Raw genomic sequence first — 27,217 nt, 5'->3', positions numbered from 1 at the left:
ACTTTTGCGGAGCGTTTTATGAACTTTTGATCGCCCATGCCTGGTGTACATACTGGCCAAATTTGAACGCTGTCAGGGTTGAGTTTATAGCTTTGAAAATGTGCAAAATTTGTTCCAAAAACGTCCAAAATATGACACATAATTCAAAATGGCCGACTTCCTGTTGTGTTTTGGGCATGGTTGTCAACTACATTTTTGTGCATCTTGACAAGTTACATATGTTTACCAAATTTCATAGCTGTAGGTGACACATAATGGCCGTCGTTCCCATCTAAAATTTTCCAGATGGGGCTATTGAGTTATTTTGGATCACATCTATGCATTTCCCCTAAAATATCATTTTCTTTTTTTTACCTTTTAGACTGCTGGTTGGACAAAACAGCAAAATGTATACATCAGCTTTGGCCCTGAGTTACTTCTCAGGGTTTGACTATTTTCTGATTCTTTATGCTAAAGAAAATGCCCCTGATATTCTCTCTGCCGTCTACATTCTGTGGATGTTCATATTGACTCAGTCTGACTCATATATTTAAACTGAGCTTTCACAGAGAAAAATGCAGGTCAGGAAGAGAGATTCTGCCAGCCCCCTGATGATACATTCATGGGTGAGAACGGGCCAAAAACAAACTGTATTTTCATGACAGGACCAGGCAGCCTCTGGGACATTATGATGAATTGTGGGTACTGATGAGATTGAGTATCTGCTTTCGGAGTGTGGGAAAAAATTTGAAGGCGTGAAGCTTGAGGATTATCTATTCTGAATGTGTGGAAGCAGGAATGGTACCATGCGACTGCCTTGTGTAGGTGTGCATTAGCATAGGTGAATGAGTTCTTGGATGAATAAACTTAGCTATAGGGTATACATGAATACCTACGACTGCACTCAACAATGGCAGAGCTCTGAAATGAAAGTTGTTCAACACATTGAGTTTCTTCTGTGGGGCCATTAAAGCATTAGGAATTTGTGATCAGAAATAGACCAAATTCTGTCGGTTAGACAGCAGAAACAGCAGTGGCAATACACCACTGTTCACTGGCCTTTAAAACATGCCATTTCCACCACGTGGCATTCTGTTCCTCTTCTGCTATCTGTGATTTGATGAAGTAGAACGAAAGGAAGAACTGAAAATTTTAAAAATTGCTTTCAAACCGGTTGGGAACTAGTGTTTTATCTACTCAAAAATAGCAGCAAAGTACATAAGACACTGAGAATGAAATCTGTAAAATAAGAGAAAAGTACTGGCAGATAATTTACTAGACTTAAAATTAAACGAAAAAAAATGTCCTGGTAAATTATAGTTTCATTTGCTGTTAAAAAAAAAAAAAAAAAAAGACATTGACAAACAAACAAAACTAAGACAAAATAGTAGAAAATGACACACAAAACAACAAAAACAAAAACAAAATGACAAAAAAATGAGACAAACAACACGACACGTAACAAGAGACAAAAAATTTGACAAAAAAGTTACAAAGCGACAAAAAAAGTAGAGAAAAAATGACATAAAAATACATTAACAAAAGCGAGAACAAAAAAAACACAAAACAACAAAAATGATACACAAAAACAGTGAATAAAGCAAAACACAAAATGACAAAAATTAGTCAAAAAACCTAACTGAAACAAAAAGGAAACACAAAACAACAAAAACATGAGACAAATGACAAAAGTCAGACAAAAAAAGACAAAAAAAAAAAAACAGGACAAAATGTTACAAAAATGAGACACAAAAAGACAAAAGAGCAATGAACAATCTAGTATTTTACTTTAACATCAAAACAACTTGTCAAGGTCTAGAAATTATTTTTAAATGTATAGTTTTACAAATTTAAAATCTGCAGTTAATGTCTTCTCTGGAATTTTTACACTTTATAAAGTCGTCCGCACCCCTGGGGTATAGAGTAGAAAAACTGTAAATGTTAATAAATTCATTTAAAAAAATGAAAAAATACTGGTGGTTCATTGTCCTAACGCAAAAGATTAATATTTTTTGATCATTTATGGTAAATAAAAACAGACCATTTTTGTCACTACTACACTTACAGCAATAAAAATGTAACTTTTTTGTTCGCTAATGATTTACCTACAGTGATTTAAAAAAAAAAAATTCTGTTTAAAAAAATTCTAATAAATCCTAGGTGATAAAAAAAATTTTCATATATATATATATATATATATATATATATATATATATATATATGTTACCAACTACACTGGCGAATCACATACTATGGACAGTTTTTGTTAAAGTATGCCATAATTTCTCTGTAAATATACAGATATTTCTTTTTCTGAAGTGTAGATTTTATGTTAAATGGTAACACAGACCCACTGACTTTACAGTACACGGACCAGTCAATCATAGTTACCCACCGAAAGGCCCATTCGGAACCAGGAGAATCCCTATTTACTTAGTAATTTGCTCCACAGATCTTTATAGGCTCCATAGCTGCACCATAGATCTTTATTGCAGAGCTATAAATGGGTTTAGGTGCTGGAGATGTGTACTATGTCGGGTCCTCACAAATACAGAAGGCCGAGGAGACTTCGGATTAGAGGTTGTGTTTCATTTGGATTGATTTAAGGTTCAAAAAGAGCTAAAATATGCCTGTAGCAGTTTCATCGCTGCGGTCGCCAAACACTCCCACAAGTGCAGCAACACAAACACGCACGGGCGACTGTGCACGTCCAGACACCTGTTTGTTTGATGGTCTGCACGCCCGCAGTAATCCAGTTATTGGCAGAGAAGCCTGATTTGGTAAACAGGAGCCGTGATGCAACCCGTCTACGCCTCAGTTTGCCTCTACTTGTCTCCAACGTCGGCCGAAACGGCGACAGGATGACGCAAAGCAGGCTCAACCAGACCAGCAGCATAGCAGAGGAAAAATAATGCAGAAAAGAAACTCAGGGCAAGTGTCATTTGCTATTATGAAATTGTGTAAAAGCTACAGGTGTCCACATGTAGAAGATGCTATGTAAACCAGGGGTGTCAAACTCATTTTAGTTCAGGTACCACATTCAGCCCAATTTGATCTAAAGTGGGTAAAAACAGTAAAATCACAGCATGATAACCTATAAACAACAACTCCAAATTTTTCCCTTCGTTTTAGTGCAAAAAAGTACAATTCTGAAAATGTTCATGTGTACGTAATTAATTTTTTGCAAAACATCATGAACAACCTGAAATTTCTTAAGAAACACATGTTCAATTTCAAAAATATTCAGCCTCAGTTTGTCATTTAAACATTACAACTTCCAGATAACAGAGTGTCTACAAAGACAAAACATTTAGTCAAGGTATCTGGAACTGAACGATATAGTTTACTTTATGATCAAAACGACAAAAAAAACCAACAAAAGCAAGACAAAATATTACAAAATCAAGACACAAAGCATCAAAAAAATGGAAAAACAACACAAGTGAGACAAAATAAGATACAAAACAACAAAAACGAGACATAAAATGATGACTAAAGCGAAAAAAACAAACTGACAAAAATAAGACAAAAACACAAGCGAGACAAAAAGGAAACACAAAAGACAAAAACGAGTCAAAACGACAGAAACATGACACAAACGACAAAAGTCAGACAAAAAACAAGACAAAAACAACTATAACAAGACAAAATATTACAAAAGCAAGGCACAAAACGACAAAAGAACTATAGGCAATCCAGTATTTTACTTTGTGATCATGGTCTAGAAATTATTTTAAATTTATAGTTTTACAAATTTACAATCTGCAGCTAATCTCTGTAATTTTTACACTTTACAACGTCGTCCCTCGGGCCGGATTGGAACACAGGAGATTTTCTGTATTTTGATGGTAACATCATAGTAAAAAGAAAATGGGATAGTATATCTATAGTTTAAGGTTTTTTGGACCCTCTGGAGGGCTGGTTTTGGCCCGCTGGCCGCATGTTTGACACCCCTGATGTAAAGAAACCAAGCATGGCAACTAACTGAAGGAAACACACATGCTCATATTTTATCCAATCAATTGTTCAGTTTCACTTTCAACTTGAGTACAAAAGCTCATGCTAGAGGTTTGAAGCAGAACTCTGCTGGTTATTGATGTCATCACACTCCCTCTTTCACTTCTTTCGTTATTTACACACAGTCGACTTGGACCAGACCAGTGATCTAATTTTAAATGCCAATACTACCCGTTTATCACTTCTTGTGCTTCATGCAGACATTTAAACACAATATGGTGATTATCAGCAGGCCTGAAGTGCTATCCAGCTACATCAGTCTAATCTCATGACATGGCCTTCAGAGACAGACACTAAAAAAAAAATAAAATGTCATTCCTTCGGGGCAGCCAGGTATATTTTTGAAGCCGTTTCACATATTCATCAGCATGTGAAATGGCAATCTGGCAATCGACCTCGACCACCCACTGCTGTCACCGTGGATGAAAACGGTGGACCCTGGCAGTGCAATCAAAATGCCAAATTTAGCTGCATATTTTCCAGTTTTTTTAATTCGCTCTTTAGCCGCAACACAACCCAATTTTCTTAAGTAAACAGCAATTAGTAGAAAGGGCAAGTAATCCACCTAATGAAACATCCTCAGCGCAAATAAGAGGTAAAGGTTTGATGAGAAGCGTCGCCAAGGAGAGCCGGGCGAGTGCCTCAACCATGCAGTGACTGAGAGCAGAAGTTCCACTAGCTTGTGATCATCATGAAATGCTTCTTGTCAGTGGGAGGTAGTGTTCCTTCCTACACAAAAGCAGTGGAAAAATTTGCCACGTTCACACGAGCAACTCTAAATTTCAGGAATACTCGAGAGGGACGGTGTGTCACTGTCTCCGTTTCACAATGAGCAGTCATTGAGAAACAGCTTACGTAACCGTGGGCTTTAAAAACAACAAAGATTGGTGTTCCCTATTGCGAGCTGCGTGAGTTGGCGTGTGCGCTTTTCAAGTTACAATTAAGTGGTGGAGTCGGAAAACGCAGGAGGAGAAAAGAGGGAGGATGTGTTCAAGAGCGTTGAAGGTATTCCCCTGGACTCCGTTACCCACAATGCCACACGTCTTCATACCACTGGCCTATTTTGTGTCACTGTGGCACCAGATGGTTCTCCCCAGAGCGAGAAGCCTGATTTCCCATCACCACCTGGGAACAGCCAGAAAGCGATCCGGCACTCACCTCTCGTTAATTAAATGCTGTAACGGCGTCTGTCCTGTCGAGATGGAACACGCCACACAGAAACCCCGTGTCTCTGGAACGGGAGAACGTGGATATACACCATGTGCTCTAGTTGTCTGTGTCCGTTTTAGTGCATTCTACATTTCTTACTTATTGTATACTTTCCAATAACTACTGACGTGTTCTAATGTTTTAACTCTCGTGTTGTCCTGTGGGTCAAAATTGACCCAGTTTAAAGTTTGAAAATGTGGAAAAAAAATATACATTTTCACAGTGAAACTTCTGCTGTCCAGATTATCAACATTTTTGGGAAATTTTTGAACACTTTTTGGTGGAAAAAAAAGAAAGGTAAAAGTATTTTTTAAGAACATTCACAAAAAAAATCAACCAAAATCCAGCAAATTTCGCTGGATTTTGGTTGATTTTTATGTGAATGTTCTTAAAGAAAATATTAGAGGTTTTACTGATATATATGTAATGACTTTAGATATTTTTAGGATTTTTTTGGAAGATTTTTTGTCATTTTTTGAAAATATTTACAAGAATTTTCTTGCCAAATTTGGGGGATTTTTTTTTTTTTTTTTTTTAATAAAAGGTTTTGCAAATTTCCAGAAATTTGGTGAATTTTTTTTGCTGATGTTGCCCATTTGAATCTTTGATCTGAATATTCGGATCTCAAAATAAATATTGGGATACCACCATAACAACCGCATATTCTGATATTCAGGTCCAGCCCTAGAACGGTTATTTTAACACTAGCAAAAGAAGCTTTGCAAAAAGTGATGAACTGATCAACAGACCTTTATAAGAGTAATTTACACATATGTAGATCATGCGATTTGGTATCTGTACATAACGTACACATGCATAACACACGCCTCTGCTCAGCACAGGGTCATTTTGTTTGTGAGTACATCTATATTAAATGACCATATTCTATAGAGCCATGATTTCTGCTCATCAATAATAATAATAATAATAATAATAATAATAATAATAATAATAACAATAATAATAATAATAATAATAATAATAATAATAATAATAATAATAATAATAATAATAATAATAATAATAATAATAATAAATGCTGCATTTCTGACAATGCCCTATAGGAGAATGAGCAGCCTTGGCGGAGTACTGCGCTCTCTATGTGCTTTTTTTGTTTGTTTAATTGTTGCTCTTCTTTCTAAAGTACCTTGTAACTGGTTTCAAAAATGCACATTGGAATAAATCATTATGTCTAAAATTAACATCTCAATATTATTGCAAACAGTCTTCTGATATCAAAATAAGACACATGAAGGCAGACTTCTATATATAATGACAAAGTCATTGACATGGGCTGAATGTAAGTCAGAGATGACTCAACTGAACTTCACAGAAAGAAAAAAACTACTTGAACTAGACTTTAATACTACTGATTCATCTTGACATAGACTTCAGCCTATTCTTTTTAAGATTTGACAGCATTTTCAAGCAAATCAGATTTGTGTACTATTCTGTGTCAGCTTTTAGTCAACACCTGCGACTTAAGAACTTTTAGCAAAACTTAACCTGGGACTTCATAGCCAAGATGTGAGACTTACTTCTAGCGTTCAAAATCATAACAATAACTGTAAAATGATCACAAAAATGCTTTGTTCCAATATGTTCCATTACTGTGCAAAAAATCTTGTACTTTCCATGTAAAACAAAACATTCTTTTAGATTACATTTGATTTCAATTTTCACCAAAACAATATGGCAATATAGTTCTAATTTGCTTTCACTGACAGTCAAAGTAGGCACTCGTGTTGGCAAGGAATACAAAAAATACTAATAACTTCTGACAGCCGGCACAGATGGAGCTGTCTCCAAAAGCAACTCAGTCCCCAAACACCCTCATGTTTAAATGTTCAACTTTACAGCAGAAATAAACTTGTTTACAGCTTGAAAGAAAAAAATATGTTGTCTTTATAGTATCTAGGATCAGGGACCCATCAGGTGAGGTTAAGAGGCACCAGAGAGGGGGTTGCTAGATAATTCCAGATTCAATGCAACAACTGTAACTGTAATTAATCTGGCATGATTTCATATTACTAATTACAGGATATTGTTGATTTCACCACATCAGCGAGAAGATCACACCACAGATTGGGCAGATAATGAGAGAACAACTTAATACCAGTAGGGCTGCAACTAATGATTCTCTAAATTATCAATTACGGTAATCTGTGTGATTTTTTAAAAAATTCATCATTTATTGAGAACCCAAGGTAACATCTGGCTTTGGCTTAACAGTCCAGTTTTTCAATTTCTGGGTAACATCTGACGGAAAAGTCTTTTTCAATATAACAGCGTGCCATCTAATTTCTTCAAACAGCTGTCGTTGCTTTTTTCTGTCTGTAAGCTTGAGGAGAAGACTCAGACTGTATATTTAGAAGCTCTCCTTGGTACATAACTTACAAGTATTACACAAGCATTACACAATTCAATGCAGGCAGACAAATGATGCGCTCTTAGTAAGCCTTGTGGATAAAACTGTGTAAAAGAGATGCAACACCACCGGCCACCAGCTGACAGACATCATCTGTGAGGTGTTTTTATATGAAATCATCCAATTGGTGGTGTTCAGCTCTTAATCTCTTTTTGATCCTTTAAAACCAACTTATAGCAGCTCACCCACGCTTAAATTACAGCCGCACAAAAGTAAACCAAAAGGTCATTGGCCTTTGGTTGGATCAGTTTTCTGTCAAAGTGTAGAATGAAAACTAATTAATTGCAAAGCGCCGCTCCTCTCTGGACTGGGTATAAATGTGGACAAGCGTAAAAAGGCGATGTGAAAAACCTTTCTTGGTGATTCTGGCAAAGCTTTTAATCACTCCTGAGTGGACAGACTAGTGGAAGCCAAGTAAGCATGTTATAGTTTGTAGTAATCGCTGCTTATCGAGGCCACTGGGAGACATCGGCTACTGATCAGTGTTCACATTGAGCAAAAATGTGACCCACCACCAACACCCAGGTCTACAGGAAGGCAAAGACAAAACAGACTGCAAACACAGAGGTCCACTGAAGCCACCACAAGCAAAAACATAAAAGATTTTGTCTACAGGGTAAAAGGAGAGACACATAAAAGCCTTCCTGTTTGTCAAGCTCTCATAAAATTTACAGGAAACCAGGTCTACTGGCAAGAAGACCAAGTGTCAGCTTACAGAGAAAAACGACACAGACCAGAGCCACGTTAATTAAGGCAAATTAAGTCAAACACACCATGCAAACCTTTTTTCTGCTTGATACAAAAAAGATTTGCATGCTTCTCATTTTCAACAGTTAACGCTGTAAGACTCCAATATAAAAAAATTATAATAAATATATATATTTTTTTGTACATTTGTGTATATAATATAGAATTCTCTCTCTCTCTCTCTCTCTCTCTCTCTCTCTCTCTCTCTCTCTCTCTCTCTCTCTCTCTCTCTCTCTCTCTCTCTCTCTCTCTCTCTCTCTCTCTCTCTCTCTCTCTCTCTCTCTCTCTCTCTCTCTCTCTCTCTCTCTCTCTCTCTCTCTCTCTCTCTCTCTCTCTCTCTCTCTCTCTCTCTCTCTCTCTCTCTCTCTCTCTCTCTCTCTCTCTCTCTCTCTCTCTCTCTCTCTCTCTCTCTCTCTCTCTCTCTCTCTCAAAAATTGTAATTTATTTTCTAATTTTCTGAATTTCTATTTTTTAAACAAAAAACTCTTTATCTAAATATAGTTGTTTTTGATAATTTTATTTCTTTTGCTCATGTTTTATTATATATATGTGTATATATATATATGTGTGTGTATATATATGTAAGATATATAAGCCTAAATATAGAAAAAATTTGAAAACATTTTATATATGTAGTTTTTAATTTTTATCTTTAAAATACATGATATAATATATATATGTTTTATTTATTTCTTTTGTTCATTTTTTCTTCTATATTTTTTTTGCTCATTTTTATATATATATATATATATATATATATATATATATATATATATATATATATATATATATATATATATATATAAATAAAATAGTAAATAATAAAAAAATAAAACTGAGGTTTTTTGCAACAGTGGGTTTTACAGGGTTAATCTGTCTGATAAAACATCATTTGATAAATATAATAAAGGGACTTTGTTGGCATGCAGGCTCCACATGTGCACAGAAACATGAGCGAAATACAGGAGAGAAAAACAGAAAAGAAAGATTCCAGTTGCAAAAAGAAACATCAGTTTTATGAAAATATTTCAACTGCAGAAAGGATGACCCTGATCAGGTACTCTGTAAGCAGCATCTCACACTACACAAAGAGACACAACTGATTTTTTTGAGCACCACAAAGCTGTGTGAGGAGTACAAAGCCAGATCTGAATGCCATCCAACCAAAGGAAAAAGGAAAAAATATTGTGGATGTCTTGGCCAGTGTAACACCAAGTGGGAAAGGTGCCAAATGTCTTTTTCTTCAAATATTTTTTTTATTTAGTGCAGATCCACGACCCCATAAATTCATCCTAGTCATTGCAGAAAGACTCATCCTTTCCAGATAAAGTTGCTTATGTCATCTCGTGAAAAATGTCCAATATTGTGCAACGCTACGGGAGAGGGAGTTTAATCATCTGTTGTTTAGTTACCACTGACCAGCTTCTGTTCCAAGAAAAGAAAAACCTAATTCAAAAGCCCATTATTTCCGGAGCTGATTAATCTTTGAATATAGCAAGGAAAACCCCAGGAACGCTGATGAAAGAAATGTTGAATGAATGACAGATTGCAGAAGAGGAAGTCCTCAGAAGTCCATCAGCTACCACCCAGAGGTTTGGATGCTTAAACTGTACACACAGATTCATCCACTTTTGGAAACACAGAAAAGTGAAGAGGATTTCAATTTCAGTTTATCTCTGCAGGAAAGATGGATATTTTGAAGTACAGTTAGCACAGAGGCTCCAAACAATCAAATGAATGCAGGAAGGAAATTTCGTATTTGTTTATGATTTAAATGCAACAACTCCAGGAGTCTGTAGTAAGCGTGTGATATAATATCGGAGGGAGGATAATAAGCACAGTGGGAGGCTGTGATTGATGCCTGCTGCTTTTAAAAACAACTCTCATTAGTGCTGGAACGATAGAAACCCTCTGTCCAACCGAATAACTCAACGGCATTACAATAAATAACCAAACTAACCAAGAATATGTTGTGATTGTATGCATTTCATAACTGACTTAATCAATCAACTTCAAGTAGGCAATCAAACAGTGAGTTTTGTATTTTTTTCCTTTGATCAAAGTGCCCACATGCAGCTATTGTAATGCTAAATTGTTTTGGCAACACATTGGTTTCGAGATAGAAAATCTCCTCATAAGACAGCGTAGAAAAATAACCACAGACGGTTCCAAGTGATAGCGTTTGTGTTGCAGCCAACAGTTTAAAAAGCAATCATGAAAGTCCCAGAAAGACAAAAGCAATCTCTGACTCAATAAATGAGGGTGTGATTCTTTCAGGCCAACATCCTCATTCTCCGTCCAAGAATGACTCCGGCGTTACAGAAAGTCAAATATTTCACAACTCGTCAGCGGCTTGACTCATTTTATAATGTCTCCCTTTGAAAGCAGGTCAATGGCTTTAGTTCCTATTTGTGAGAAAAAAAATCCAGTGACTGCAGAAGTCCAGCTGGGATTTATTTTAATAAAAACGATCATACTAGGACTGTTTTCTGAAAGCACAGTGAAGGTTTTTGGACGGCTGAGATGCACAAAAAAGAGTTAGCGCTTCAGGTGTGATCGAAAGCATATTTAAAGAACACAGAAAATAACCACAGGGACAGGGCAACAAAGACTGTACGGTGTGACGCTGAAAACGTCGAGACGAGGTGGAAAATATAAAGCATAGCTGACAAGATATAACGTGGTTTTCACCGCAAACAGCTTGATTTAGACCTCACAGCGCTGCAGACTACGTGATTGAACATCACAGTGGCTCGACTTGACTTTCACTTTTATCTTCAGTTGATCTTTGGTTGTGGTGTCACTGAAGGTACTACGCCAAAGAAATAGTCTTTTATGTCACTAGGGGATGATTTTGTGTCAATGGTGGACGATTTTATGTCATTAGTGGATGATTTTATGTCACTAGTGGAGGATTTTATGTCACTAGTGGATGATTTTATTCCATATTTCCAAAATTTTTCATCAGCTTAATCATGATGATGGATTAATCGGCATTAACGCATCAATTTTAAAAGCCCTGGTTGAAATCCAAAGGGAAACTCGACTTTCTGCACTGCCAGATGCCATCAGGGCAAAGTGAGAAAACACGTTTCTTCTCCTAATTTGGGTGAACTGACCATTTGATGCCTCCTGTGAGGCTGTTAACACCCGCTGGCATTACACAGACTCACTTTACATGGGAAAAAAAAAGCTTTGAACGTCCCCTTTTCATGAAATACAGCTAGAAACTGCTAATGAAGTTCGAATTAATGTTAAAAAGCAGGCTGATTACAAGGTCTGGCAATGTTCACTGCTATAGAAGATCCCTACAGGATATAAGTGCTGAAATAAGTGTTTGTGCTGTTGACAGATAACATCAAATAACACAGTACACTCTGACAGCCGCTGTCACAAGTTGTCTCAACATCAAAGACTCACTACATTCAGGATTCATCTCTCCATAACGCTGTGTATATGTCAAGCTTGGACTGCACCATCGGGTCATTTTGACATGGCAGCACTGTTGCCACCAATTTCTTACTGAAGTGTGAGTATCAGGTGAATTCGTCAACCACATCTAACTGTGATAGCGACCGGCGAACCCGCTGTACAGCCATCACACCAATAGCAAGGGTCAAATGTCAGCAGATGGAGCTGCTCTACACACAACAGCTCCAGCACACCTTTTAAACTCAGTGTGACAAATAGACAAAGTAAAAAAGGAGATCATGTACAAATGCAAAGATGTTAAATGAGAACCAACACACAAAAAAAGAGTGCATCCAGAACACTGATGTCTTCTTACAGATTTGATTCAGCCTTGATTCAACTCCCCAAAAGCCACAATGCTGATAACACATGCCCGAGTTTGTGCGATGCAAATAACATTCAGTACTGATAAACATTTGTACAATAGAGAGCCCAAATCAAAACTTTTTTAATATTATGGGGGTTTTTTTAACCCTTGTGTTGTCCTGCGGGTCTAAATTGACCCGTTCTAAAGTTTGAAAATTTGGAGAAAAAATATATATATTTTCACAGTGAAACTTCTGATGTCCACATTTTCAACATTTTTGGGAAATCTGTGAACATTTTTTGGTGGAAAAAAGAAATGTTAAAAATGTTTCTTAAGAACATCCACAAAAAAATCTAACAAAATCCAGCAAAATTTGCTGGATTTTGGTTGATTTTTATGTGAATGTTCTTAAAGAAAATATTAGAAGTTTTACTGATATATATGTAATCACTTTAGACATTTTTAGGATGTTTTTTGGAAGATTTTTACTCATTTTTTGAAAATATTTACAAGAATTTTCTTGCCAAATTTGGGGGATTTTTTAAAAATAAAACCTTTACGGGAAACTTTTAAAGAATTATTGGAATTTTCTTCCTGAAGGTTTTGCAAATTTTCAGAAATTTGGGGAATTTTTTGTTGAATTTTTTGATTTTTTTTCAGACAAGTAAACAATACTTTTTGGATCCCATAAATGAGGACAACAGGAGGGTTAAACGGGACAGCTCATATTAATATACATTTCCACATAAATACGAGAGATTGTAGCCGTACGACTAATTTCCATCTCGAGTCCCACTGGCATATCAAAAAAAAAAAAAGAAACTACAAAGAATATAATACTATAACTGAGCAAAGACATACAAAAAAGAGAAACAAGCAATAAGCGGTAACACGTACTGCACGTAACATTTACACATGATTATATTGCACATATCCCTCTATCATTATTGCACATTGCTATACTACACTTATCCCTGTCACTATAACATAAGATTCAACTGCATATATCCTTCTGACACTACTGCATATCATATTGTCACTATTGCACATGATAATATTGCACATTTATCTTTATCACTATTGCACATATCCCCCTTTAACGCTATTGCACATATCCCATAATCACTATCGCTCATGATCCTTAAACACTATTAGACATGACTGCACATTTCCCAAATTAGGTATATTGTCTCAACTAATATTACGTCTTAAATTCTAGAAGGCGGTACATGACTTTTCTGATATTAGAAGATAGAGTCACAAAGAAAATGGGTTAAATTTTCTCATTGTTGTGTAGCGGAAATCAGTTGGGTAATTGAACCAACAACACTTACACAAGTACTGTACCTAAACAAAATTCTGAGGTACTAATAGTTTATTTGGGTGTTACCATTTCATGCTGCTTTGCACTTTATTTCACTACATTTCAGAGGGAAATATTGTACTCTCTACTCCGTGCCATTCACCCCAATAGCTTAATTTACTTTTAAAATATACATTTGACACAATGGATAATCAAACAATTTTTTAAGATTAAACAAATAGTTTCCAACCGTTTCGGCTTCTTACAAAAAGCAGCGTGTAGTCAGACTTACATTTCAGATGGCCATCAGTTGTTAAGGTGAGCTTTCCCTCAAATGATCCAATATCTCACTACAAAAATAAAAGTTTAGAGAAAACGCTCAAAAACCAAGAACAAGTCTGTGAATTAAAATTTTTGCTAGTAAATAAAAGTGGATATAAAGCACTTCCAATATGCTGCTTCACAGTTAATAATCTAATGATTGTCATACATAAGAACATATTATTCAGTGAGACCAAACCAGGGCTTTGATTTTAATACTTTAACTATATTCTTTAACTATATTTTGTTGTTAATAATGACGTTTATATACTTTTATGTAGGTCAGATTTTTCATGCAGGACTTTCACTTGCAATTAAGTCCTTTTCCATTGCTGTGCTCGTACTTTTATTTAATTTAACCCTGTAAGACCCAAATATAGGGGAAATAAAGAGCAAAAAATAAAATAAAATAAACAAAAAATACATATATAAATCCATATATAGAAAAACATAGCAAGAAAGAATATATATATATATATATATATGCACACACACACACACACACACACACGTAATAGAAAATAATATTCAAAAAAATAAAACTGATGTTGTATTTCTGCAACTGTGGGTTTTACAGGGTTAAGCATCTGAATACTTCTTCCACCATCGGTAAAATAATATTTTGGGAAGAGAAGGATTAAAGTACCAGTCGAACTATTTTATTCCACATATCTACTGTTACAAAAAACTATGACTAGCTCCGTCTCTCTAAATGTAGCAAATACTAATTCTTTACATGACAAGCACAACCCGGAGCTAATAGTGTACATTCTATGTAAAAATATATATATATAAATAAACACAACGTATTACAACACAACAGACACACCGACCAGACGGTGAAGAATCCGCGTTACACTTTGACTCACCAGAAGCAGCCGTCGTCTTCGCGGAGCCGTTAGCCGCTAACATGTTAGCTTAGCCGGGCTACAGCTAGCGCAAAACTCGACTCGCTTTACTCATTAGCCGCGCTTGTTTTTCACCCTAAATATTTCACTTGTTTCCTCGGCGTTATGTCTTCCTATCCAGTAGACGTTGGCTCCCAAGAAATCCGTTTCTGTTGTCCAATTTTCATGCTAGCTAGCTAGCTAGCTACCGCACCAACTTACGCACCTGCAACCTGCTGCGCACGTGCTGTCTCATTAGTTACTACGCAGATAGACGGGACGATCTGATTGACCGCAAAAACAAAAGAAAGCAAACGAAATATATGTATATCGTAACAAATGTTTTAATTAAACAATACTCTGCATTTTTGTTTTTAAATTATGTATCAAATAATGTTAAAATGATGCATATATTGGCAAAATAATTGTATTTTACTTTTTATGGTTGACCTGTGAGGCTGAAATATTGGTTCGGTCCATTTGCTAATTATGATGCTGCTCTAATGATTTGGTTGAGTTTCATCCAATGTTATTTTTTGGCTGATAAATGAAAAAATATTGCATAATAGAAATGTCAAAGTATGAGCAATACACTATAATGAAGCAATTCGAGCTTATTGATAATCTTTTAAATATAAAATGACCCATTTATGTCTCAGTCTTGTGCTGTCATACCTTTAAAAACACAGTCATGTAGAAATATTCTTCACAGCCTGCAGTTTTCCTGATCAACCAAGCAGGCACTGATTGTTGTGGGTGTGCACATAAGTGCCGACAACAAGGACAAGTGATGCAACAAGTTGCTTTGCCTCATATGGAGAGTCCACAGGTCTGAATGTCTAGAAGACATATTATCTCAGTCACTCTGAGCAATCAGATCAAACATGCTGACGTGGAACTACGAGAGACCGGTATTAAAAATGAATGAGAGGAATTATCATCTTTGTTCTCTCCAGGTCCCTGGTGTTTCCCGTTGCTAATTCCTAATCTTAATGACTACCAGATAAGCACAAGTGTTAATTAAAGAGAGCTGCATGGTAATTATATCTCTGAGGGACCTGCGCCAATGCCCCCTCAGCACCACCTCCTCCAGCTCACGCTCCAGCATGGTCTCCCCTCCCTCGCATCTCCACTCCCTCGCAGCATTAGGCATCCGACGCTCTCACACTCCTCTGATTATCTCATCCTGACCCAGTGCGTTCACCTACTTTCTGAAAATGGAAGGGGATCCACGCTCCAGTGACACGGAGGTAATAAAACATTTTGGGCTGGTCTCGGATGGGTTTGGAATCCCTACCAATGAAGAAGCATATGAAATTAAAGTCAATATTTTCACAAGGCACCAACATGGAGGGAAACCAGAAATAGACGCAGTTCATAAAACTACTTCACACAACTTCACCATCTCCGATTGCTGCTGAAACGGGGTGGAGGTGTGTGTGGGAGCGGCCCTTTTCGGTCTTATGAAATTATCATGACATAAAAATCCATCACAACCAAGCGCGCCTGCCTGAGCGCTCACATCTCCACCAGAACGACAGCAATCTGTCAGCTCATCTGCCGGTCTCCCCCCAAGGAGAGCAGAAAATAATAACAGACCGGACAACAAAAGACTTTGCCAGAATCATGCGGTTATGAGTTGAGCTTATTAAAAACCACAGTGGAAAACAAATATGCAAACACGAGCTGAGCCCGCCCCCGAGCAGAAAACACAGAAGAATATGGTGTGAAAGACGGAGAGTGAAGGAGGAGGCGCAGCAGACACCCCGCTGCTAATTTAATAGACTGACTATAGCCGGCTATGCAATTCCATTATGTTGTGTCATCTGTCCTGCGGAGGTTGGATCGGTTCCTTGGGGAAGGTCACGGCAAATGACAGACATAATCAGATACAATCAAGTCATTCGGGATTCCAAATTTAAACGCCACCCCAGCAGGTTTGGAAGCTGATGACCACGCTGTTTGTTTCCAACGTCGCTTGTCATCAGATGGGTTTACATGACTGACAAGGTGTTACCAAAGTCCTCAGGCAAGACTCGTCGCTCAGCAGCCATCTTGGTAGCAGCCTAGGGCGGCTATTTTAGGCTAACAAAGCAAGATTTCTGACAATGTATAAGAGGAGAAAACCAGAACTGTAATTTCAGTGGTTATGAAACTGCGTGTATAGAATCACCAGAGACAAATCTGAAGATAGATAGATAGATAGATAGATAGATAGATAGATAGACAGACAGACAGACAGACAGACAGACAGACAGACAGACAGACAGACAGACAGACAGATAGATAGATAGAGACTTTATTAATCTCTAGTGTTCAGCAGCTTTCATGCAACAACAGAAATATCAAAGACAAGTCAGGCAGGTTCGTAACACTAACATTAAAGGTTAGTATATACTCTGAAAAACTTGCTGCACCATACTATAAGCAAAACACTTCTAATTTAAAATCTATAGAAATACTAAATGTACTAAAAGTCAATATACTGTATTTATACATTTCGAGGCACCGTGATTTAAAGTGATTTTGACAGGTAGTACGACAACAGTTGTAATAAATTACATAAAGTACATGACATTTTACAATCACATTGGTGCTAATATGATCCTGACTGATATCACATTAGGACCAATGTGATTGTAAAATGTCAATTTTAACCTTCGACAACATGTTTGCACAGTTTCACTCCACACTAGCCCTAACAACACAATTGGCTGGATGGACACTTACAAAGCAACTCACTGGCTCTTGAGATAAGAGGTGGGACATGTGTCATACAACCGCTGTCTTTAGCATTATCCCCATTGATTTCTATTCTACTGTCAGCTGCTTGCTGACGATCACATGATTGTGATCCTACTACAAATCCACCGCTGCTGACTTATCGGGACTTATCCGTCAGAAATCATACAAGGAAAATTGATTAAATTGTGGGGGTGTTTCCTAGTCCCACCAATTCCCGCCACCTGCTCCATATTTAGGTAACACACGCCTGTGCTCAGTGTGTTTGTGGGTCATCTATATTAAACGGCCACATTCTATGGTGCCGTGATTTCTGCTGCAAATTTTTTTCAAGGTTTCTGCCCTCGGAAATGATACAACAACTGAGCAGCCTTGGCGGAGAACTGTGCTCTCTGGGTGCCACAAAATTACCACAAAAAGACATGAAATTTGTCCATAAAGATGGAAAATTGCCACTTAAAAATGCAAAATTACCAGGGAAAGATGCTAAATTCCCACAAGAAGATGCAAAATTACCACAAAAAGACATGCAATTTGCCCATAAAGATGCAAAATTACCCAAAAAGATGCAAAATTATCACATTTATTCATCTCCTTCTCCTTGACAACATTTCTAGTGTTGACATTTGCAGTATTTGTGCGATATCACACTACTTATGATGCACATTTATTGGGACTATATGCACACGTGTGGTTGCTTTTGTATGGTTAGGTGCAACATACATACTGGCTACATCACATCACTAATTCATGCCAAATGATGTCTGTAAAACACACTGTGGAAGAAGTAGCAAAGGTGCACTAACTTGCCAAACAAGGAAGTAAATATAATAAGGGTGGGTCTCCTGGAAAGTACAGCCATTACTCTTGCTGGGTGCAACGAGTGTGTGGTGTGTACATAGAAAATAATGAGGGTGGGTGTTCTAGCAGCCCATCATATGCTGCCAGCGTGTGTGCCCTTAGAGGCGTTTGAGCCAGTCGGCCTCCTCTAAGCAAGGATATTTACATTTCCATTCTATTTTCTTATATTCCATATGCTTGAATATAATCAGTAAGGGGGAGAAGCCATCCCGTCTGTTAGCCCAATGACCAAAATGCATCCTCTTTGAGAGAGTGCAGAGGGTTTATTTAGTTGAAAATCCTCATCTAGTCTGCCTGATTCATTGCTAGGTAACTAGATGAGAAGGAATTGTGGAATTACAAGCGTCACAGCTATGATAAAGGCATCCTCTAACAACGTCCAGTGGGAGGTGTACATGGCTTTGGTTGGTGGTGTGAGAACAAAGGGGCTCTTCCATTGGGATATCCCCTCTACTGATTCTAGTGTTTTAGTCTGGGAGTGCTGCCAAACTGAGTGTCCAACAACACACATGCAACAGTTAAGGTTAGAGCTAAAGTGGCTATAATTGCTATTTTGAGACTCTCTTGTGTAACGCGTTGTTTGCTGTGATGAACGTGAACAGACAATTACCTGATTCTGTGGCTTCGTCCATCTTTACAGGGTTTTGTAACAAGAATCAGCTCATTGTTTTGGTTGTCTAGCAGGCAGTTGTTTTCAGGAAAACTGTCTAAAAACCCTCCTGTACATTATGTGCTGAGCACCAAACAGCATTTATCAGCTTGCTACTGAACATACCGGAGAATGTAGCTGCTAAAACGTCACTCAGGAGATGGCGGAGACCAAAAACAGAGCAAAAAGAGGGCATATATTAATGTTGCATTATCAGGTGTCTAGAAAAGAACTCAAAAGTCATAATAATGTCGTTCCATGACTTCTGTATGTGAGGTAGATGATCAAAAAACACTAATTTTAACGATTCCTAGAATAACAATTTGAGTGGTTTGGAGAACAATAATGAAAAATCTGTATTTAACCCTGTAAGACCCAAATACAGAAAAAAATGAGCAAAAAATAAAATAAAACAGAAACAAATAATATTAATAATAATGATAGATAGATAGATAGATAGATAGATAGATAGATAGATAGATAGATAGATAGATAGATAGATAGATAGATAGATAGATAGATAGATAGATAGATAGATAGATAGATAGAGGAAGCCCAACTATAGAAAAAAAATTCCAAAAAATAAAAATTTTTAAAAATATATAATTTTTGCCGATTTTTTGTCTATATTTGTCAAAAAAAAAAAAAATATATATATATATATATATATATATATATATATATATATATATATATATATATATATAAATAAATAAAAATAACAGAAAATAACAATAAAATGAAGCTGATGTATTTTTGCAACAGTGGGTTTTACAGGGTTAAATAATTCACGAGATCAAAAACAAACAGTTGGCAGAAAAGTTGATGCAAACTTAATTTGTCATTTTAGCAGCTGGTCCTCCACCCTCAACAGTTAACTGTATCACAGGTGTGACCGGTTTCAGACTAACGGTGGGTATTGATATGAGTAAGAACTGAAAGATTTTAGCAGCTTAATTCTCTAAAAATACAGTTCCTTTCCAGCCCTTTTCACTCACACTGTCTTTCTTCTCCAGTAGTAAACGTCAGAAATGCTGTTCGGATCACTCAGGTTGGACAGTAGCAAGTACCTCTATAAGCGAAAAGCTTCAGGTCTGCTCTGCTCATTAGTCAGAGCAAAGAGGCTGTCAGGTATGGTCAGTGGGAGTGCAGCGCTACGTGGATTTAGTCATTATGTGCTGTATTGCTTTTGTTCCTCAGGTGAAATTTTAGACAGGAGGCAGAGTTTCTCACCCTGAATATCATTCCTGTTACCAAAACTACCAAAAATATAAAAGAGAGAAGAATTCACAGATACCTGAATGAATGTTAATGTGTGCTGAAGCTGCTTAATTACTATGCTGCACATCTGGCAATTTAAACTGAAACGATGCCATTTTAAGTGTCGTGAAACAACGCAGCTTCTTGAAATGTTTGACAAAAGATAGTGGGTCAGGAAGAAAAAAACCAGCACATTTTCAATGTTTGCCTCGCTAACTGTCACAGAATGACATCATGCTGTTTTGTGTGAGTGCACGTTGGAGCCTCCTCTGCACCATCAGGAAATGATGTGCTCCACGGAGGAGGAGGAGTGGAGGGGGATGCACAGCTCTGAGGAGAACCGCTTCAAGACAAAGCAGTCGTGTACAGCGGCGGGTCGGATCTCAGTGTAAAATAAAGACATACACGAGGAGGAGTGAGGAGCCGTATATTTAGTTAACCCACTTATCTGATAGGCAGCAACTGGAATCAGTTTAACCTCAGGGCTTTTTATCACTGCAGGCTGAGAATCTTTGGGTTTTGATATGACGATATGATTTATGACAACCTGCAAAAAATACATTTCTGAATGAATAAATGGCTGTTTTTTTGACATCTTGTCTCTCATTTTGTGATGATTTAAGGTAAGAAATTAAGCCTTGAGGAGCTTTAATACCAACTCTATAGATATTTTACTGGTCAGAATACAGTGCTGCATGTTTATTTTCCAACTACTTTCTTAATAAATAGCTTTTTTCTACTTAATCTGAAAATTGTAAAGCATCAACCATCAGTCCAAAACCCAGGATGTTCCCATGATCCTAGGAAATTCCCATTTTTCTCAAAAAAATATATAACCAAAATATAAACAAAGATGGTTTTCCCCATTAATCAACTCACTGTAATTGATATATAACATGTTATTGTTCCATGTCACCAAGACCAAAGGTGGAACACACAAAAAAAACCAACCAATGACATAGAATTTAAGGTCATTTCACATCACTGGGGGCTATTTCAGGATCAATTTTTCCTCTGGTACAATCTTCTCTGGTGCTATAATGGATGAGTCACCCAGAAGATGGGCTGCACAAGTGCAAAAAAACCCTCTAAACTACCCCGAGGATCTCCTCTTTTCACCTCAGCAAAGCTGAAGAAAACTGAAAATGACAAAAACGAGACACAAAATGGCAAAAACAAGACACAAAATGACAAAACCAGGACAGGAAATGACAAAATGAGACACAAAATGACAAAACTGAGACACAAAATGGCAAAAACAAGACACAAAATGACAAAACCAGGACACGAAATGACAAAATGAGACACAAAATGACAAAACTGAGACACAAAATGGCAAAAACAAGACACAAAATGACAAAAGTGAGACACAAAATGACAAAACGAGACACGCTGCAACAACTAGCGACAGAGTTATTTGCAATATGATTTTTTTCTTCTGGTCAACATTGCTTGGCCTGGTTTGGCTCTCGGTTGCAGAAAAGCATTTCAAGTCCCTTCTGCTTTCTAGTTGCAGCCAACTCATTGAGGGCTGTGGATGAGAGGCCAGCCCACACTGACAGCTTACACCTTCTGGAGTGAGACAGTAGCATCATCAACAAAGCCAGAGCACAAAACAAACACAAAAACCTGCTTCTGCACAATCACGGCACACATATCGTGATGCTCGAACGCAAAAGAAACACTCATTAGCGTTAGCATTCTGGCCTCTAATGACACAATAGCTTCAAAGACACAGAAGCCGGAGCTCGTTTGATCTTTTTCAACCATAAATACGGATTCTGGCTGCTGTAGCTGCAGGGCTTCGGTACATAAAAATACTGTACTCGGTTCTGGTTTCAGAGGAATGAGCTGAAGGTCGTAAATATTCAAGAAACTGTCAGGTCCTTTTGTTTGGGGGTGGAATTACACAGCAAATATCAGCAGTGGTAATTCCCCCTGCATAATTATACAGTTTTAAGTTAAATGATAAATTTACAACATTTTAACATATTAATTTTTTTTACTGAATTTAATTCAACTCTATATGTATACAATATATATAAATGTGTATATGTGTGTGTAGAAATTAGTGAAATTAATAAATAAAATAAAATAACAATAAATTTAAGCAATTTAATACATTTTTATTATATATATATAAAATTTTAATATATAATTTAAATTATACAATTAAATTATATATTTAAATATATAATTTAAATATATAATTTGGATATATTATTGTTATTAATTATGATATTAAATGTAAAAAATAACTAAAAAAAACAGACCAAAATTGTAAATGACATCCACATAAAAACACAGTATTTTTCTTATAAATGGTATTTTACAACATTTAAACATATTAGACTTTTTTGCTGAATTTAAATCAGCGAAATATATTGTTATTTTACAGATTTTCATTGTTTAAAAAAAAACGCTGGATTTTGGTTGATTTTTATGTGAATGTTCTTACAGAAAATATTAGAAGTTTTACATATATATACGGAATCCCTTTAGATATTTTTAGGATTTTTTGGAAGAGTTTTACTCATTTTTTGAAACTGTTTACAAGAATTTTCTTGCCAACCTTTTGGGATTTTTTTTAAAATAAAACTTTTAAGGAATTATTGGAATTTTCTTCCTGAAGGTTTTGCAAATTTTCAGAAATTTGAGGGATTTTTTTTGCTGATTTTTTGGATTTTTTCAGAAAAGGAAACAATATTTTTTGGTGCCCGTAAATGAGGACAACAGGAGAGTTAAAGAAATCCTCCGTTTTCCACTTGATTCACCCTTCTGTCTTGTTTCTAGACATTTCCTGAGACATGTGGACATCCAGTGGTTGGTTGCTTCAGGGGGGATCTGACTGATTTGACGCACAGCAGCCTCCAACAGAGTGTCCAGACACACTGAATAAATAAAAACTCTCTTCTTACCGCTGGAGTTCTTGCCACAGATGAGGTGCTGGTAGGGCTGCAGCAGACCCCAGATCTCCGAGTCGTTGCTGATGGCTTGCTCCAGGGACTCCAGGGTAAACTTGGGGATCCCGTTGTCCCTCTCCACCAGCGCGCTGCGCAGGACGCGGCCGAACACCTCCCTGAACAGACTCTCCATGCAGGCGGTCAGGTAGATGGCGGCGTGCTCGTGGATCCGGAGCGCCACCCGACTGTCCACCATCCACCTGAAGAATTTCCCCACGGAGAACACGAGCCCGCAGCGCGCCGACTTGCCCCGGCTGAACTTGTCCCCGGTGCTCATGTTGTAGAGGGACAGGGCGCTCAGAGCCGCCGTGATGCAGTTCACGGAGATGGTCCACGACAGCACCACCTTGATGGCGCTCTGGATCTCGTGCTTGGTGCACTTGGCGTAGCGCAGGCTGAGCCGCTGTGCCTCCCGGGCCACCCTCACCAGAGCGCGGCTGACGAGCCCCGACAGCCGCGCCAGGACCTCCGGCGGAGGGTCGCCCACCATCAGCTCGTCGTCCTTCCTCAGCGCGCCCTCCACCTCGCCCAGGCTCCACGGCACGTCCTCCAGCTCGGGCAGCTTGGCGCACTGACCCGAGCACTCCAGGATCTCCGTGTCCTCCGCCAGGACGGTGTTGACTGTGTCCAAACTGTTCTGTCTGCTGTGCATGGATTCCGTCAGATGCCAGCAGTTGCCCCCATGCGAGAAGGACTGATGCGTGTCGGAGCAGCAGAGCGACACGCTGGACGACCTGACCGAGTCCGCGGCTCCACCATAACCAGAATCAAGCGTTAAATCCTCCAGCGTCCTCACGACTGTCTTACCCTTGCCTGCCATAACTGCACCGCATACTGTTGGGTATGCTTGGTCTCTCAGTTAAATAAAACCACAAACTCGTCCCGATGCCCTCCCTTCTCCGGGTGATTTGTATTCCCACGCGTAAAGAGCGACACGACACGAGCGAGCATCCACTTTTCTGCTCCTCCAAGTGGCTGGACGTCCTCGATCTCCTCCTTTCCACAACTTCAGACGCGTAACCTGACAGAGAAAGCGCACAAACCCTCCGCAGCGCAGGCAGGACTCTGATGGAGGGGCGGAGCCTGGAGAGCCGCGGGCTGAGACGAGCCAATCAGCTGCTGGATCAGCTCTGATTGACAGGGAGGAGCTACCTGCTGCTCCTCAGCACCACATACCTGGATCACAACTGTACAAGAGAGGGAGACACACACCACAGCTGCTATGCCAACCAGCCCACTGACACGATGCAAACATTAATGCAGACAAATGTCACGTCCAAATATGGACCAACCTTTTAATTTTTATTTTATTGTGTTATTCTTCTGTCAAAGAGGATAAATGGTGAGGAGGGGACACATATAATCAGAGCTTTTTGGTTTACAGAATTCATTTCTCTGAGGTAACTAAAGGTCATTCACTTGCTTTCTGTCCTATAATTTATTGCTGCTTTTATGATTTTAATGGCAGCAGCTCTGTTTAGTTAATTGAAGGCTCTGTAAAAGCAGCTGAAGTCAAAATAATTTCATTATTAATTATTTTACTGTTATTCAAGTTTTAACTGTGATGTTTTGAAATATTTACTGTCATACTGTTATTTTACAAATTGAGTTACAGATAATAGCTAATAAAATGACAAAAAAAAATATATTACATATTACATATATACATAAATTTACAAAATTTTATATATGTGTGTAATTTAATACATTTTTATTATATATGTATATATATAATTATTATTATTGTTGGTATTATTATTTCAAAATATTATTGTTATTATTTTAATAACTATCATGTTAAATGAAGAAAAGAAAACAGAATTTTATTTTTATATATATATATATATATATATGCATAAATTTATTACATTTATATATTTAATTTAATACGTTTTTATTTTATATATATAAATATTATTATTATTACTATTAAATTATTAATATTAATTCATTGTAAATTATGCTAAATGAAAAAAGAAATGCAGAATTATATATACAAATTTATTAAATTTATATATATAATTAATAAATAATTTATTTAATTTTATATATGTTTGTGTAATTTAATAATTTTTTATTATAATTTTTGTAAATATTATTTTTATTATTATTATTATTATTATTATTATTATTAGTAGTAGTAGTAGTAGTAGTAGTAGTAGTAGTAGTAGTAGTAGTATTCGTATTATTATTATTATTATTATTATTATTATTATTATTATTATTATTATTATTATTATTATTATTATTATTATTATTATTATTATTATTATTATGTTAAATATAAAAAATAAATAAATATAGACCAGAATTGTAAATAACATCCACATAAAAAATACAGTGTTTTTATAAATGGTATTTTACAACATTTAAACATATTACACTTTTTTTAACTGAATTTAAATTAGCAAAATATATTGTTATTTTACAGATACTCAGTGTTATTTGAAACAAAAAAGTATGTATATTAAGAATTATTTAATAAAAATTATTTTAAAATTTATTTAGAAAAATGGTAAAAAAAAATACTTTTTATAAATGATATTTTACAAAATGTAAACGTTACACTTTTTACTGAATTTAAATCAGCAAAATATATTGTTGTTTTTGCTTTTTTACAGATATTCATTGTTTTTTTTTAAATGTATATAAAGAATTTTAAAATGCTATTTTTTGTAAATGGTAATTGACTGCATTTAAATCGGCAAAATTATTGTTTTTTTTTTGTTTTTTTTACAGATATTCATTTTTTTTTATATGTATACTAAGAATTTTTAAATGGTAAATGATTTTTGATTTTTTTTATAAATGCTAATTTACAACATTTAACATATAACACTTTTTTACTGAATTTAAATCAGCAAAATATATTTTTATTTTACAGACATTCATTGTTATTTGAAAGAAAAAATATGTATATTAATATTTGAAAAATGATAAATATTTTTCTTATTTTTTATTTTCTTGGTTTGTTAAATTGCACATAATATTGTGTGCATTTACAGAGAAAAGTATTTATTTACAAAAATAAATCAACTTAAAAAAAAAAGTAAAATTAAACAGTTCTATTGTATTTAAATGTGCTAAGAATTTCTTGTTTTTAACACATTAGAATGTTATGTTATCAACATCCTGACATATTTTTTGTGGCACCGATTTTTTTAAATACGGGATTTATATATCCTTTTATTTTACTGTGTAATGATAAACTGCATAATATACAACCGTTCTGAATGAAAACTTTGGCAGAACCATTAATTCGACTGAGGCCTGCGTTGATAAGCAGCTGCTTCTGGGCAGTTTGTCCACCACTGGTGATAATTTAAAGGAAGAAGTGAGTGTAGCTCTGCAGCAGGAATTTTAAAGAACATTGTGATCTTTAAAGCCAAGTCACTATGAATATTTTACCGCTCAGAGAACATTCCTCCAAGCTTTGTGAGATCAGATCAGTGATAACTCAGACCTGCAGCTCCGTCTCCAGGTTCTGCTCCACTTCATCAAAACGTCGCCGAGCCGATTTCTCCCCCAAAATGCAACGTTTCTGACAACAAAGTGTGAGTGAGCTGAATTCTGAGGACGTGCTGAGAGGAACAGTTGGTGGAATGATGATTCACCCATTCTGCTGGGGCTTCTCCTTGTACGTCTGAGCTGGACCACCATCTGTCCACGCTGCCCGCCCTGCCAGAGGCCCTTTCACATTTTCTTAGCAGGACACGGCACTGTAAAAAAAATTAAAATAAAACATTTTAAAAGTAAAATTCCAGCAGCCATGGTTGCCAGAATGCTACTGTAAAATATTTTCTACATCTATGGCAGGGGTGTCAAACATGAGGTTTTACACCCCTGAGGAGACATTAACTGTAGATTGTAAATTAGTAAAATTATAAATTTTAAATAGTTTCTAGATCATGATAAGTTGTTTTGATCATAAAGTAAAATACTAGATTGTTCCTTGTTCTTTTGTCTTACTGTGTCTCATTTTTGTCATTTTGTGTTTCATTTTTGTCATTTTGTGTCTAATTTTTGACAGTTTGTTCCTTGTTTTTGTCGTTTTGTGTTTCTTTTTTGTCTCG

The 27,217-nt window shown here is 36.5% G+C and overlaps 1 protein-coding gene across 2 annotated transcripts in view; it reads right to left on the bottom strand.

The window, feature by feature from the left end:
• The window catches only part of LOC111585036 (ankyrin repeat and BTB/POZ domain-containing protein 3-A), a 263,417-nt gene extending 239,164 nt beyond the window's left edge, over positions 1 to 24,253 (bottom strand). The window contains exon 1 of one of the 2 annotated variants that reach the window (XM_055006435.1): positions 23,100 to 24,253. In XM_055006435.1, coding sequence (XP_054862410.1) covers positions 23,100 to 23,964 — 865 coding nt within the window. In that variant the 5' untranslated portion in view covers positions 23,965 to 24,253. The remainder of the gene's footprint in view (positions 1 to 23,099) is intronic. The other variant, XM_055006436.1, reaches the window with a different exon arrangement.
• Between the last annotated feature and the right edge of the window lie 2,964 nt (positions 24,254 to 27,217).

The sequence above is a fragment of the Amphiprion ocellaris genome, chromosome 21 (assembly GCF_022539595.1).
Source record: "Amphiprion ocellaris isolate individual 3 ecotype Okinawa chromosome 21, ASM2253959v1, whole genome shotgun sequence".
Taxonomy (NCBI): domain Eukaryota; kingdom Metazoa; phylum Chordata; class Actinopteri; family Pomacentridae; genus Amphiprion; species Amphiprion ocellaris.
Note: the sequence above shows the minus strand (reverse complement) of the source record. Positions and strands in the feature narration are given on the sequence as shown.